Source organism: Indicator indicator, chromosome 5 (genome assembly GCF_027791375.1).
Source record: "Indicator indicator isolate 239-I01 chromosome 5, UM_Iind_1.1, whole genome shotgun sequence".
NCBI classification, from domain to species: domain Eukaryota; kingdom Metazoa; phylum Chordata; class Aves; order Piciformes; family Indicatoridae; genus Indicator; species Indicator indicator.
The window spans coordinates 24,581,706-24,597,165 of NC_072014.1; the positions used below are offsets into that span (position 1 = coordinate 24,581,706).

Here is a 15,460-nt window from a genome sequence, read left to right on the forward strand (position 1 = left end):
AAGAAAGGAAGCGCTGTACGGTTTAATAGTCTAAGCATCCTACTTATCAGTGGGTTTGGGAGCGGCCGTGCACCCCGCGACCCCGGCGCGCCCGCGGGGAGCGGAACGGGGGCCGGTGGCGGCAGCCGCGGCTCTGGCTCCCTCCCTGCCTGCCCGCCGGGCCCCACGGGGCCGGAGCCGGGGCCGGGGCCGGGGCCGGGGCTACGGATGGGGCAGCTAGGGGCGGGGGTCAGTGCGCTAACGCGGAGGAGTTATTGTGCAAAAGGACGGCAGTGCCGGACGGGCCGCGCCTAGCTGTGCGAATAGAAGCCGTAGTAGCCGATGTCCTTGGCGCAAGTCTTTTCGCAGTCCCGCTGAGTGAGCACCTCGCTCTTAAGGGGCGAGGAGCTCTCGGACACCGGGGTGTCCGAGGGAGAGATCCGCCTCCTTTTAGCCTGCTCGTAAATCCCAGAATCGGTGGAGTCGATGGACTTAATGGACGACGGCGTCTCGATCCAGCTGGAATCGGACAAATCTTTGGGCTTGGAGTCCTCGGCGCCCGGCAAGGGGGACCGCTCGGGGGCCAGGCTCTCCGCCTCCTCCCCCAGGTAGGGGTTGCCAGCGGCCATGCGCGCCGCCGCCGCGCTGTTAGGCCAGCAAGAGAGCACGGAGCCCGATTTGCTGCAGTACTGCGGAGGGCTGCGGGCCCCCCAGCCCGAGGGGTCAGCGTAGTAGCCCAGCGGCCGCCCGGCGCAGCCTGCCGCCTGCAGTGGCAACGCCTTGACGCCGGCGGCCGCGTAGGAAAGCAGCGTGGCAGCGTTGCCGGCGAAGTCGGTAGCCGTGTCGTAGGCGGAAGCGGCGAAATCGAGGCGGTTGTTGGCGGGGGCGACGAACCAGCGTTGCGGCGAGGGGGCCCCCGGGTCCTCGGCTTGCTGTGGGGAGAGCAGCCCGTTGGTGTGGGGCACGCTGCGGTCGGCGCCGGGCCCCGGGCCGGCTCCTGCCCCGGGGTGGAAGCGGGACTTGGCGTAGTTACTCACAAACTGGTCTTGAAGGAAGGAGCCGGCCATGGCGTAGCGGGCCCCGGGCACGATCTGCGAGCGGGGCGAGTCGTTGGGGGAAGGCGTCAGCCGATCCATGTCGCAACCCGTGTAGATCCTGCCCAAGAGAAGGGAAGAGAGCTGGGTGTCCGCCACTGCCCGGCGCCCTTCTTGGCGCAGAACGCGGCCGGCCGCAGCCCTCAGAGGGACGGCACCGTCGCCTCCCTACCGCTCTCCTGCCCTGCCTGCAGCCTGCGCTCCCCTCTGGGCTCGGCCTCCTCCGGCGCCAGGAGCGCCGAGGGCCTTAACCGGGAAGGCAGAGGATGGGGAGAAGCATGGAGAACAAATACGGAGCAACGGTTGGCCCTTCATTGACGGGGCAGGGATCTCTTGCTCCGGTTCGAGCCCAGCATCCCACCGGCGTCAAATCTCGCGCGGTGACACATTGACCAGTCCCGCCGTATGAGCAACAGGCAACCCCTTCATTTTGCGCTAACAGCATGAATGGCAGACTAAGGAATTATATCGGCTGTTTAACACTTATTATTGGGAGTCATAGACGAACCATCAACATTTTACCGACTGTAAATTAAGCTAATCTTTAAACACCTACTGTAGAAAATATAAAGACAGACACATCCAGCGTTCCCTGCATGGCCTATATATAATTCTCCCATGCTGGGCTGCAATTTGCGATTATAAAAACTTTAATGGATGAATAACTACTATCTGTATTTAATTCAGGCTAAAACTGTGCTTTAATTAACCCTCCACGCCTCCTGGAATTTCTTATCCAAAATAAACTTGGCCCTTAAACAAATTCAACGTGCTAGACAACATTGAAGCATCCCCCTCCCCCTGTCTCCTTTCAAGTGACGCCCTATAAAAGTTTTTTTCCTATTAAAAAGAGAAAAGCAGTTGTGGCTGGGGGCGAAGGCCACGCAACCTTTCCAAAAGCTGCTCATCTTCCTCGCAGGGCGCCCAGAAGCGCAGGCAGCCACGGCTGCCCCCCTCTCTGGCATCAAGGACTTAAGTTCACCTTCCCGCCGGTGTCTTGGCTCTTCCGCCACAGCCACCGCGACCCCAGCCCTTGAGGGAGAGCCTGTAATCGGCCCCGAACCCCTCTCACACTAGTTCAGGCCTAGGCGTCGTTTCCACCCTGGGAAACTGCTACTGGAGGATGCGGGTCCGCTGTCAGAGCTGAGGGAAGCTTAAGCAGACGCTGAAGACACGTGCGGGCTTAGGCGCTCCGCGCTCCACAAGGTAGGCCGCTCCCCGACGCAGTTTAGAGTGAAAAAATGAGGTTTCACCTCTTAAAGTCGGAGTCACGTACCGCAGACCCATGGCTTGCAGCGGGAAAGGTGAACTCCAAAGCCGCCCACCCTTCAGACGTGTGGGCCGCCTTGTGCTCGCCACCCGGGCTGGCCCGGCCTGGGCCGGGCAGAGGGGTCATCGCTTGCTGGGATGTCCCTGTTCCGCTCCCGAGTGCCGAGAAAAGCGGTGGCACCGGCGGCAGCTCCCGCGGGGGCACGGCCTGATGAATCAAACGGCCATGCCTAGGAACGGGCCGAAGCAGACGGGCAGAGGGGACAAACCGCGGTTCAACTTGGGAGGCTTTATCTCCATCCAGAAGGTAGAGGGTAAAAAAAAAAAAAAAAAAAAAAAAATCCATGCCCGTAGAAGAACAAAACGAGGCAAAGAAACCACTCTCTGAACACCGGCTGTCTGGACCTCGGGACTGTGCAAACCCGGCGGGTCGTGCGGGTGCGTCTGCCGGCGCCCATGCGCGGAAACTTGGAACGGGGCGCACAGAAGCGTGCCCGGAAACCCGCCGCGAGTGCTGGAGCAAGGTGCGGGCTCAGGCGTGGGTAGCGCGGCCCCGGGCGCGGAAGTGGCCGCGGGCTACGCAGGGCTGCGCTGAGTCCAGCCGCAAGGTCGGCCGTTCCGACGCCTCACCGGGAGAGCTTATGCGTACCTCCCTCCCGGAGGGCTCTGGAAAAGCCTGACGTGACACATTTCAATGTGAAATGAAGCCAACTCGCATCCTAAAGCGTCCCTCTTTGACATGTATGTGCAGCCGGCAGAAGGGTAGTAAAAACCGCTTTACTTACGTGTCATAATTGTCGCGGAAGCCTTTTGCGAAAGGGTTGTGATCTATTTTCAGCTGTGTGATCTAGAGAAGGAGAGGAGCAGAGCGCACGTTGTGAAAGCCTGAAAAATATATCCTGCTGAGCCAACACATTTAAAAAAGAATCAAGCTTTACTCGGTCAAATTGCCTTCAAAACATGAAAAATAAAGATTTGGCGTGTGTATAGATAACACAGTCTAATTTTAAGATTTAGTTCATTGTAAAAAGTACGATAAAATTTAGTGTTTGGCCCCTGTTTTGAGACCCATATTGCTACTGCATAGGTATTAATATATTAAAATCCAGAAATTCGACAAAACGTACCGCAGAACAGTAGCTGAGAGTTTACATTTGCATCGAGCAAAATAATGAAAGCAAGGATGTGGACTGAACATATGTCATTTGAAAAGGGGGCACCAGGCTATAGTAAAGCCAGACCACTCCTAAACGTAGCCAAGCATTAACGAGCTTTTAATTTGAGGAAGTTGCTCCGTCACCCCCGGCGCAATCAATGAGGTTGTTAACTGATCTTTACAGATTTGCAGCTCAAGATGACAGTTTAACAGCTAACTGAGCTGCTTGCGAATGAAAGACAAACGCGTTTCCTGAACGCCCAGCTCCAGGCGTAGCGGCACCGCCACCGGCACGATTGCTGCGTGACCGGGTCCGGCGCTCTGGGGCAAACGCAGGGTGGCGCGGGTGGCTCTATGCGCGATCGGGGTTCGTCAGGCTCGGCCAGAACAGAAGGGCATGGAGCGGGAGATAGGGAGCCTTATCGCCCGGGGGTGGGGGAGTGCAGCATCCGGGCCGCACCGGCCTTTGTGGGGGGCACTGCGGAGAACGCGAGGGACCGTAAGCGCAATAGACCAGGGAGCTCTTTACATCAGTGTTTTGGTAGGCGGTGACTGCTATGAACTGGGTCTCGGGAAAGGTGAAGGTCTGCACTCTGCCCGGCTGGTTGGTATCCTCTGTGCCGTCTTCGTTCACCTCCACCACATGCAAGCGGGGCTGGTACTTGTGGAGGGACTGCAAAACCACCATCTGTCAAGCAGAGGAAGAAGAGGAAGGGGGCCGCGGAAAAAGGAGGAAATTAGAGCGACAAGAACTGGGAGAGCGATGCCTGCGGGCGGCAGGACCCCGGCCTCCTCTCCGGGACTGTCGCGGGCTTCCGCGGCCACGTTGGGCAGAGATGTCAGTCTAGGCAACGCGCTTTGGGTCGAGGAGGCCCATCACAAACGGGAGGGCTTTCCTCCACCACCACTACTAACCTTTTTTTTTTTTTCACCTAACGCGACGATTAAAAAAGAAAAAAATAACAGCAACCAAAAAAATCACACGTCCTTTCGGAAGCGGCAGGATTTTGCCTGAAGCAATTAAAATTAAGTCCGGCAGAGTGTCTGCATTTCCCCCACTGACCTGCCCGTTGTTGTTCGATGCTCCTTTATTGTTTGTAAGTTTTAGTTTCCCAAAGGAGATTTCCTGGCGCATCCAATGGGCTCCCGTGTTGGGAGAGTCGGGGTGCATGTACACCCGGTTTCCTAAGCAAAACGACAAAAGCCACAATCACATCACGGTTCCCACGTATACCCCGGTTCTGCCTCTGTGCAGCAGCACACGAGACAGAAGGACCCCGTTCAAGTTAGCAGTATTTTACTGCCGAAATTGCTTCATTTTAGTCGAAAAGGATTAAAACAATGTTTTCTGAATACGTCTTACTTTCTCCTCCACCCTCCTTTTTTTTTTTAAAAAAGCATCATTGGACCATTCTCCTTTAAAAAGTTGCCAGAGCCAGTCCACAAAGGCTTTAATTAATCATTCTCACCTACATATGTGTCGGGAAAAGTGTTAATTGCAGGAACTTGCCTTGTACATTGGTGTCCGCCTTGCCGCAAGGAACCCATTTGCCTCCCTGAAATCTCCAGTGGTTGGGATCCGCCAAAATTACATCCACAAAAATATTGTAGTGAGCCGTGGGGTCGAGACCAGAAATATTAAAACTTAGGAAAGGGAACATGCGCCTATAAAAAAGGAAAGGGAAAAAAAAAAAAGAAAAAAAAGAGAAAAAGGAAGGCAAGCCACCGGCAGCGACAGGCAGACGCTGAGAAACCATCCCGTTGTGCTTTATCCTTACGGCTCCCGGTAGCGACCGGGAAATAAAAATCAAAAGAAACTCCCTCCCCGAAACGTCGAGCTTTCCGCAGGGACGGGATGAGGGCAGCAGGCACAGGGACCTGTGGGGAGGCAGGGAGGGCTGCCCCGGTAGGGACTGGCACTGACGCTCCCGGCGCCCAGCGCAGGGGCCCCGGCAGCGGACGGCTCCCCCGGGGCGGCGGAGGCTCCAGGCGGCTCCTCCGGCGGTGCCCGGCGGCTCAGCCCCAACACCCGGCGAGGGTTCGCGCTTTGGCTTACCTCCCCTGCTTCGTGATGATCATCTCCGTCTGGTGCCGGTGAAATTTCAGCCAGAGTGGCCTGTTGCACAGGTAGACCTGAGCCTTGCCGGGAACTAGCCCCGGCTGGGTGGAGGAGAACTGGTAGAAAGGTGCCCCTTGGTAGGAATGGCCATACTGCTGGGGGTAAGGGTAGCCCGCCGCGGGGTAGCCTTGTGGAGAAGAGTTGGACAGAAGGCTGTTATAAGCTCCGTTGGTGATCACAGGATGGTGAGCCATGTAGCGGCTGGGGCTGGCGATGGAGAAAGCTGGGTGAGCAGGTCCATGCTGGCTGGGGTAAGGGAACATGGTACTAGGAGCAGAGGCAGCAGACTGGGGCTGGCTGGACTGAGAGAGCAGATAGCGATCTGCAGCAGATCCATCGAAACTGTGACGAAGCTCAGAGACCCCGTCCAAGACGGGAGAGAGTTTATTTCTCTGGACGTCCCCTGGTGTGTCCTTGGAGTCAGGAAAATTGTCTGTATCTGACTGATTCGTCATCCCCCTGGTAATTTTTTTCAAAGGTGAACTTCTCTCCAGGTTGTCAGTGGTCGAGATAATGGGATGATCATGCAAGGCAAGCTCAGATCCGCCTGCATGTGGGTAACTGCTGCTCACATTGAGAAATTTCTTGGAGAGCATGATAGAGGGAGAAAGACAATGCTCCAGCTGCATAGCTCTAGCACCACAGTAATAACCCTTCAGTCCCTGGATCTGAAAGGGCTCCTTAGTATCAGAAGCTAGACATTCTGGGACCCTCACTAGACAGAAAGCACTTCATCCGCCAAATGCTTCCCAAACGTTTGGTTTACTTTTTTTTTTTTTTTTTTTTTTTTTTTTTTTTTTTTCCTTGGGAGAAGAGATTGGCCAATTGACACTATGCAGCAATCAGGAAAGACTCACTTTTGATCTTGCTGCTTGTGGAGAGGATGAAACGGCTGCTGCCATTGGTTAACCGCTGACAGTAATTTAATTAGATAGACATTAATTAGGATAATCACCTGGCTTCTGGTCGCGACGATCATGGCAAATTGAAGGAGATGATTTTATTGTGAGATAGAAGGAAGGGGAAGGGGGAAGGGAAGAATGTGTTTGCTATAAGAACTCATTATTATGTGACCTTTCTAGCATTTTTTTTTCTTTTACTACGGATGGAAAAAAATAAATCAAAACCCCCTGCGCTTCCCCAAATATTGTACGCGTGTACCCCGCCTTTGTGTGTCAGCGAGGAGACCGGCTGCTGGGGCCTTCGAGGGCCGGCTGGGAGGGGAACGCTGGGCTGGGCGGCCGCTGCCCTCGGCTCGCCCCCACGATTTGCCTTCTTTCGGGGCGCACAGCCCCTCTCTCCCCAGCAGCTCCTGCGAGCGACCCCCTACACACTGCCCCCCGCACAACGCCCCCACCCCTTCCCACCCGTGCCTGCTTCGCGGGGGAGAATACACCCTCCGTCTCTCCTGACAGCGGCCGCGTATCATCTCTTTTAAGTTCTGAAATAATCATAAGCTCCGCAAGCCGAAGTGCCCTAATGTGTTTGCTGCGATGTTTACGAGTTCTTTAGTAAATAAATATTTCATCTGGGAGCCGTAATGTCGGAGATTATCAGCAAACCAGCGTGGAAGGCATCCATCCATCCATCCCTCCGGCTCCAGATTTCTTTCCCCTCGATGCCTGCCATCCCTCCGTGCCTCGGTCCCACCGACAGCGCTAGGAGTGGAGAGAGGTTTTTTTACAAGGTTGGTCAGGAGCAGCTGCCTCTCTTGGCGGCGGCGCGGCCCGAACGATAGGCTCAGGAGCGGAGAGCAACTCCGAGGGCGGCTCCGCAACGTCCGCGGGCCTGGACAACCTATAGCCCCGATCCCGGGCGGAGAGCGGCGGCCGCGGAGTGCCCACCCGCGGGGGCTGAGTGCGGCCAGGCGAGGGCGAAGCCCGCGCACCTTCGGGAAAGTGGCTGCGGCCACCCGCCGAGATACCCTGTTAACAGGAGGGATTGGCCGGCAGATCCCCCAGTGTGTCCCCCTTTGAGCCTTGGGCTAACTGAAAACAGGATGCTCCAAGACGAGAAGATGCGCCTGAATAGTTCAGGGCACTCTCCTACCATCCAGCCTCTGCCAAGCATCAATCTCCTTTCTTAAACAAGCTTCTAAGGTCTTAAAAGCACCGTTTTGTTGTTGTTGGGGGTTTTGTTTGTTTATTTGGTTTCTGCCCACGGAGGACCTCACTCTTCCATTAGCAGTTTGGACTTCAGGTATTTTACAGACTATATCCCTTCCTAGGTGACAGCACCAGCTGGCTTAAAATTGGCATAATAAACCCAAGACCATCAAATAATGAGCTGAAGCCAGGCTGAAACTTTGCAAACTCATAGCCAGAGAAGACTGGAACGATGATGTTTTGTCAGAACATGTATTTCAATGCTCTCAAATCCTAGGGCCATTGATTTTTCTGTTGCTTAACTGAGCTAGTTCAGTTATTTGGAATTTCATAGAAGCCAACATTCTCTGCAAGGAAATTATTCTAATAAAATAACTTCTGAGCAAAAAAGCAACCAGTTTATGGTTTTACTCACAGTTGGGTAGTATATCACCTGCAACTTTCCATACTCCACTTTCTCTTTTCCATACTAAGAAAATAGTTTTATGAGTACCAGTTCTAACTTTCTGACAAGTTTCACCAGTGTGCTCAGCCCCTTCCCTTTCACTGCCTGAAACCAACGGAAAGGTAATAGACTTCACAGGCAGGAGATGGGTCAAAATGCAGATAAGCCCTGCGAAACGTTGCCCTGAATTACAGAGCTACACCCATATAGATGCAGAGCTGCAATGAATTCCGTGGTATACTGCCAATCACATGGAAGTGCTAATATATGCCAAAAACCTTCAGTGCACCACTCCTAAACTGGTATAATAGGGGGATATGAAATGGCAGGTGGTGTTACAGAATCGTCATAGAAAGAAAGAGAGGTTTGCTAATACAATATGTCTATCCTTCATGGTGACAAGTGACGAGGGGTCAAGCTGCTAATGAAGGTCTGCTCCATTGTGGCTGGAGGCTCAGAAGGTGGCAGCTTCAAAACCTCTTTCTTCCTCCAAGATGGTATATGGACTGCTGCTTTTCAGGTTACTGCATGCACACATTCTTCCAAATCCTCTGTGTAACTCCTAAAGCACTAGACAAAAATGAGGCAAGATGCCCCAAAAACCAGCCATTTGTTTATTCATGAAACATCTTAGTAAAAGGAAAATTGTGCCTCCAAGTCACACTAAGTGGATAGAACACAGGGTACCACAGCACAAGTTCATGCTACAGGAGATCTGCATCTCTAGCTGATTCCCTTCAGCTACCCTCTGCAAGATGTACATTTGTCAAAATTAATTTAGAATATGCAAAACTTGCTGGTTTACCTCCCTGCTTACACCGGCCTTTCACACATGTATACACTGCAGCACTGCGATAGCTCCTCTCCTGTTCTGCAGTGCCATGTTACCCACGACCTGCCAAACTATGTCTCCCTCGTGGCATTACACGTGCGTGTGGGAGTAGGTAGCGGCAGGGATGTAGAGCCCGGTTGGAAGATGAGCACCAGGGCAGGTGCCCCAATCAGCTCCTGCCCCATCTCACCCTGGGGCAAGGCCCAAAATACAGCCTTTCTTGATGACATGCAGGTTTTTAGTGCGAATCAACAGAAAGCACTTCCACCTAACTATATGCAGGCAAATGTGGTTTGGTACATCTCCATTTTTCCTGTCTGATATTCTACTGCCTACTGTGGGGGCAGAGGGAGGGCCATAAGGAGGGCAGCTGCAAAAATCTGCATGTTTCCCTCTGAAGTAAGTGCATGCTAAATATATTTTGAGAGAGAGTTATTTTAAAATAGTAAATTAAAAGGCCTAAATAAATTCCAAACAAAAGAAAAACCTTCAAATGGCAATGAATAAGTAAACAGAAAATTACTGGGCACAAAGTGGAATTTCAGACAATTTTATGGGCTATTTCTTTCCTACACAAGTAAGATATCATATATTTTAAAAATAATCTTCAACACAAAAGAATATATCTAGTTTTAAAATACTTGCCTGGCACAATTTTATTCTTAAAAAAAAAAAATCCAGTAAACAAAATATTGTGAATGACACAGAAAGAAATCATTTCTGTCCAGATAAAAAGAATCAAATCAGCCTCAGTGTCATCCAATACTTAAAAACCTCAACCAGCCCTCTGCCCCAAACCCAAAGTGTCAATCAGCAAACCCAGTTATTTGACTTTGCTTAAAACCAAGCAGACAAACCACCTGTGTTCCTGCAAGTTTTCCTCCCTAGCCATTGGAAATGGTTTTTAAGTGTCATAATCCAGGTGAGACTCCTTCCATATATTTATATGCATGGATGTCTTAAGTACCTTCTCCTTCACAGGAGGGAGGGTTCATATAACCTAGAACAGCCTCTATCACTTTAGTGTTTATTCTCAGAATACTGCTATTTATGACACCACTTGTGAGAGTTGTATGATTCAGTTACCAGCATAAATGAATTAATTTTCTTAAGGTCAGCTGTTTCTGTGGATATTGGGATTTCAGTAATTCTGAAAGGGAGCTAGCAGGAGAATTTTCAGCATTTTCATTTATGTATGTCCTCAGAATTCAGCACTACCACAATTAGTTGCTTTTTTTTAATCTTACTGAAACTATCTGGTGATCAGTGAGAGCCAAATTTTTGCTGTCCTCGCAATCAGTATCTCAGTAGTTTTACAGTGGGTAGAAGTAAACCTTTACCAACACTTACCTACACTGTTGATTCCCACCATCCTTTTTCAAAAAAGGCCTTCCAGAAATGAAGACAGGTTTGTAAATGTATTTATTATGTTGCAACAATCAATATATATATGTACTACTGATTCCCCCACCCCCAATATTAAATGAAAATGTAATACATTTTTGCCCCACATTGTGTTCTTGAATGATTTGGAATCTGTAAAGACTCTGACATAGAAACTGAAGTAACTCACAATTAAGAGACTGAAAGGTGTTTTAGTGCTGCACTTACACCGTGAATTAAGTCAGATGTCTCAGTTTAATCAAATACAGCCTCAACAGTCCCTGGTTTGTGAGTATAAAAAAAAATAAACAAATATACATAGCATCACAAACAGTAAAATGGGTTATTTAAATACAACTGTATCCAACATAGCAGCTAAACACTGGACAATATTTGAGGTCATCAGCACATCCACATGCTCTTCTAAATGACGTTTGGGGTCCTGAAATACAAAGGATGCCATGAGAGAAAGGACTGAAACATCTCTGAATGATTTCATTTTCTTCAGGTCTATTTAAGATGATTGTGAGTTAAGGAACATAGGTCAGTTATGTTCCTAAACTTTCCACTCTACCAAGACCTAGTAAGTGACTGAATTTCCATGGGTATGATTTTATTAGCCCATACTATCACTCAAGTAAGTTGAGGATAGATTTAGGAAGTAAATTTCCTCCCAGCATCTGAAAAAGAACCATGACAGTTGCGAGTTTTGAAAGACATCACACAACGTGTATGGAATTTACTATACATCTCACTAAGGCAAATATTTTAATCTTAGTTCTGGTACACTGCAGTTTGTTTTCAGACCTTTGTACAAATGTGTGTTCTAATCCTTTAGAGATTCAAGCATGATCTAACACAGTCTTTGAATGGTTGTGTTGACTGCAAGAAAATTAGTGTATTTTTTACCCATTGAAAAAATAGAAAAATGCACAATGCTATGTTCAAACGTTCTGAAAAATGGAACATTAGGCTAAGCCTAAGTAGTATTTTGAAAATACACATCCCCACACACTCTTACTCAATCAATGTAGGCATTTTTGTGGGCATCTGAATAGAACAGTAAGATTATGTCTGTTTGAAAACTATACTCACGTACTTCTTCGGTTTCAGAATTAAGTAATTCACCTCCAAATAGTACAAAATTACCAGGCACATTTAAAAAACATCTCTAAACTTCACTGTAGTATTATTGTAGCATTTTTGTGTGTAAAGGAATCGAAATATGGAAGACAATAGTGTGGGAATTTTAGCTTTTTTTAAAAAATGGATTACTGTCAAAATCTAGTGAACCCATCTAAATTTAAATAAAAGTATACCAGACAATCTGTGTGAGATGTCCTTCTTAACTCATTTTCAGAGATCATACAGTTCTCCAATATTCTCTCTGTTCCTAGCAAATTGTGAAACCTAATAAAATAATATCCCTATTGTGTGCAGCTTGTTGTTTACAAAGCTTTTCATAAAAATTGCATTAAAAAAACAACACATGGAAATTACTTAACTGAACCATTTTGTAATTTAAAGAAAACAATAGTTTTATCAGGAAAAAATATTTTCTTTTTAAAGAACTGTATCAAAATATTTCTTTTTTCTGTATGCATAACGATTTAAACAACTAGTGAAGCTCAGGTTCTCTTTGAGATGACATCATAGCTCTTAAAATACAGCCCTTCTTACATGCTTTATTTTGTATATATATTTATCTATGTGTAGGTGTGCACAAACACCATTGTTCTAAATGCCTCAGAAATACACGAGTGACTGAAGAACACTGCAGATGTGTTATGACACAGCTGCTAGCTGACATGTAAGAGCAATCCAGAATCCTTTAAATTCTTCTATTACTACCAGCAATACAACAAATACTGGTTCTTTAAGGACATACTGGATATTTTTAAAGCTATTTCTTGTTTCCATTGCCCCTTGTGAATTTGAACAGAACTTCATACAAACTTGTTTTGCTCTCCTCTCCCTCACCAAGGCACATTTCCTCAACCTTTATGTTGAAATCAACTGTAGAAATAGTTTTCTGTTGTCTTCTGTAACATTCTACCTTGATATTGCCAAGTGATGGAATTAATTGATGGGTGTTTTCAGTTTCAGCTATGGTTCTAAACTGTTCTCCTTCACAAGAAATAGGAAGCAAAGCAGCTTACCTGCATACATACATATTTAAGCTCAGCACTGACAGTGCTCATGAACTGAGGGCAGGGGTGAGCTCATTAGCCATAATAATATATAAACAACACTCCCACTATTTTTCAGTTATTACTATTTTTTAAAAGTCTCCACAATTTTGGCCTCTCTGACACAGACTTGGGTATTTTTATACCTCTTCTTGGAAAGAAGTTTACAGAAAAAAAGAAAAAAGAAAAGAACCTACCAAATCTCAGCACTGCTCCTCTGCATGGAACAGAAATGCATATAGAACACAACTTGCAGATATTCTGCTGATTACTCTAGTCACAAGCTGTGATCCTTACACAACAATCTTCAACAAAACTAAATTCATTGCTTGGGAGTGTGGAGAATATCTTGCATGTAGAACTAAAGTCACCTATGCACATGTAAAAAAATTAATATTTAGAATGAACGAAGCATATCATTCCACCTCACTCTAATTCATCACACCTCACCTGCTTGCCAACATTTTTTATTGCCAGCTGTTCAGGTGTCATCTTATCTTCTTCTTCAACAGCCTGTGAAAGAAACACAGAAAAGGTCACCGTTTCAGATTTCATTTACTTTTTCCCCAAGCCACAAGATCCTCAAAATATAATTTGCTTTATTAAAAAAAAAAAAAAAGGTGTGGGGTGGGTGGTAAAAAAAGCAAATAGCCATGGTTCTAATTGCTAAGTGTTAGTGCAAAAGATCAAGGCAAATACTCATGAGTGGTATCAATAGTTAAAGATAGCTGGAGATAGTTAAACTACTAAAGCAGAACAAAAAATAATGTTACTTATATAAAACTTACTTTCAACTGCTGAAGGTTTGATCTCAATAAATTTTTTACAGTTTATAGTCACATATTTTCATACATTTGTATAATATTCTGTTGCCTCCAAACTGTAGCTGTATAAAGTAAATCCACTAACTTAACTAGTGAATGTAATAGTGAATTTTGGTTTTAAGGACTTCTAAGCAGTTAAAAGAATAGCCCTCATCAGGAATGACTGACATGCTTACTACTCAGAGTGCTTGTTGAGATCTAGTATTTATAAAACATATTTCTAAGTGTAAGTGGCAGTATTAAAACAGCACAAATAACTGTGATTCCTCTTTCTTACACCACTAATTTTTTTTAAATCTAAAAAGAACATTGAATTGGGCTTTAGACCACGTTCTAAATACTTACCATATATCTACTGGAATGATACAAATAAATAATTTTTATTCTGCTCTAGTGGTCAAGTAGTCCTTGACTGAAGGCATGAAGAACACAATCAACTGCTTATTTTGTCTACAGGAATCTTATATTCTCTTCACTAAGCAAGAATACAAAATTGATGTCATTACTCACATTTCAAAGCAAAATTTGAAATGCTTTGCTAGTTTAGGGGAAAAAGTCAGGCGGCAAAGCCTGAAGAGCTAATAGGCAACTGCCTGTAGAAACGACACATAGATGGTTAGTAAGAAATATTCTCCACAAGGCTATTAAAAACACATTTGTGCCTAAATTATCAAATCCTACAAGACTCTTTGCCAAAAACAGATTATAGAAATCAAGTAACCACCAAGATCCAAGAGTTCCTGCAATATTTGCTTTGTTCTTATAGCTTAGTCCTTTACAAGTCTTTCTGAATAAAACCTGTGATATTCAACTTATGTCTGAAATTAAGCAATTAATTTCTTCACTTCATAAACACAGCCACAGTTATACTATCATATGATATGAATACCTTGTTATAATTCTTAGCTAATTCTAACATCTCCTTCACCACTGTTTCATTGAGTTTACAATGTTCGCTGTAGTCCTGAAGTGTCAAGCCTTCCATCCAACTCTTCTTATGCAAATTCAGCAACATCTGCAAAACAAAACCTCTTTAGAGCATTCATTGTAAAATAAATCCACAATACTATGAAGATCTCTTTGACAGAAAATCATCTTATAATACTAAGAATGTAATAAAAATTTGGTGATCTTACAACGTTTAAATCCAGGAAATATAATAATCAACTATTCTGCTACAGCAGACGACAGATTTTGCATAAGCTTTTGAAGATCAAACATCTTGAACCTTAAATATGAAAAGCAGGCATGGAAATCAGGGTCAGATTTAATTGGACAGGAATACTTAGCTTTTGTTTTTGTAATTTTTAATTTGTTCCTGTAGACTGAGACCATACAACTGCATTGTAGAAAAGCTAACAGAAAGGTGAATATTTTAGCTGCCAAATAAGGAATGGTTCAAGCTTCTGGCCTCAGAAGTTGAAAAATATTTTAATGCTTGGATTAAATACATTAAGTAGTTATTTGGGCTTCACTTATTATCCTGAACTTTATGCAAGCCATTCCACAGTTGCAAAGAAGTGAACCTCTAAAACAACCAAAGCATGACTTGTGTGTGTTTGTCCTCCTACAAGGAGCCCTAAAAACAACTTGATAAAGTCATGCAGAGCTTTGATGAGAGTAAGTGTAGTAACTATTAGAAATACCTGTTATGTTTAATTTGACACTCTAATATAATTCTTGAAAGAGTGAAGGAATAGCTACAAAGACAATTTCCTGATTTTGATGACTATTGAAAGCATATCTTATGGATCTTCTGCACACTTAAGGTCTGTAGGGAGGACCCTTTCAGCAAACAGTTTTCAGCTTGCCTTCAATTTGCAAACAGTGCATCTTTGAGAACCCACAAGTCCTGTAATTGCTACAACTTGAATAAAAAGTGCCTGTTTCATCCTGTGTACAGCTTCAAAGGAAATCTAGCTTTGGAACATACAGAGTTGAAGCCTTGTGTCCTAATTTGTATGACCAAGGCCTTCGTTACTGACAGAAGGAGGTACTCCGCATATGGATAGTTGAAAAAGGCTATCCGGAATGTAAAAGTATGGTTTGGTGTGACGGGCTCCTC

At 46.2% G+C, this 15,460-nt stretch overlaps 2 protein-coding genes across 2 annotated transcripts in view; both read right to left on the reverse strand.

The window, feature by feature from the left end:
• Positions 1-290: 290 nt before the first annotated feature.
• Positions 291-6,246, reverse strand: TBR1 (T-box brain transcription factor 1). Its single transcript, XM_054381300.1, has 6 exons — positions 5,555-6,246; positions 5,009-5,163; positions 4,562-4,683; positions 4,028-4,186; positions 3,128-3,189; positions 291-1,134 (listed from the first exon to the last, which is right to left on the reverse strand). Exons 1-6 carry the CDS (start codon positions 6,244-6,246, stop codon positions 291-293), a joined length of 2,034 nt encoding a protein of 677 aa, XP_054237275.1.
• Positions 6,247-10,413: 4,167 nt separating this feature from the next.
• The window catches only part of PSMD14 (proteasome 26S subunit, non-ATPase 14), a 41,993-nt gene continuing 36,946 nt past the window's right edge, over positions 10,414-15,460 (reverse strand). Inside the window, exons 9-11 of the mRNA XM_054381022.1 lie at positions 14,285-14,410; positions 13,022-13,084; positions 10,414-10,824 (exon numbers count right to left, since the gene is read on the reverse strand). Of these exons, the coding sequence (XP_054236997.1) occupies positions 10,726-10,824; positions 13,022-13,084; positions 14,285-14,410 (288 nt within the window). The 3' untranslated portion in view covers positions 10,414-10,725. The remainder of the gene's footprint in view (positions 10,825-13,021; positions 13,085-14,284; positions 14,411-15,460) is intronic.

Excerpts from the sequence above, each read along its gene's own strand:
- TBR1 (XM_054381300.1), bottom strand. The coding sequence starts at position 6,246 with ATGCAGCTGGAGCATTGTCTTTCTCCCTCTATCATGCTCTCCAAGAAA. Across the intron at positions 4,187-4,561 it reads CATCGAACAACAACGGGCAG|ATGGTGGTTTTGCAGTCCCT; the intron begins GTCAGTGGGGGA and ends TCTGCTTGACAG. Across the intron at positions 1,135-3,127 it reads TTCCGCGACAATTATGACAC|GATCTACACGGGTTGCGACA; the intron begins GTAAGTAAAGCG and ends TCTCTTGGGCAG.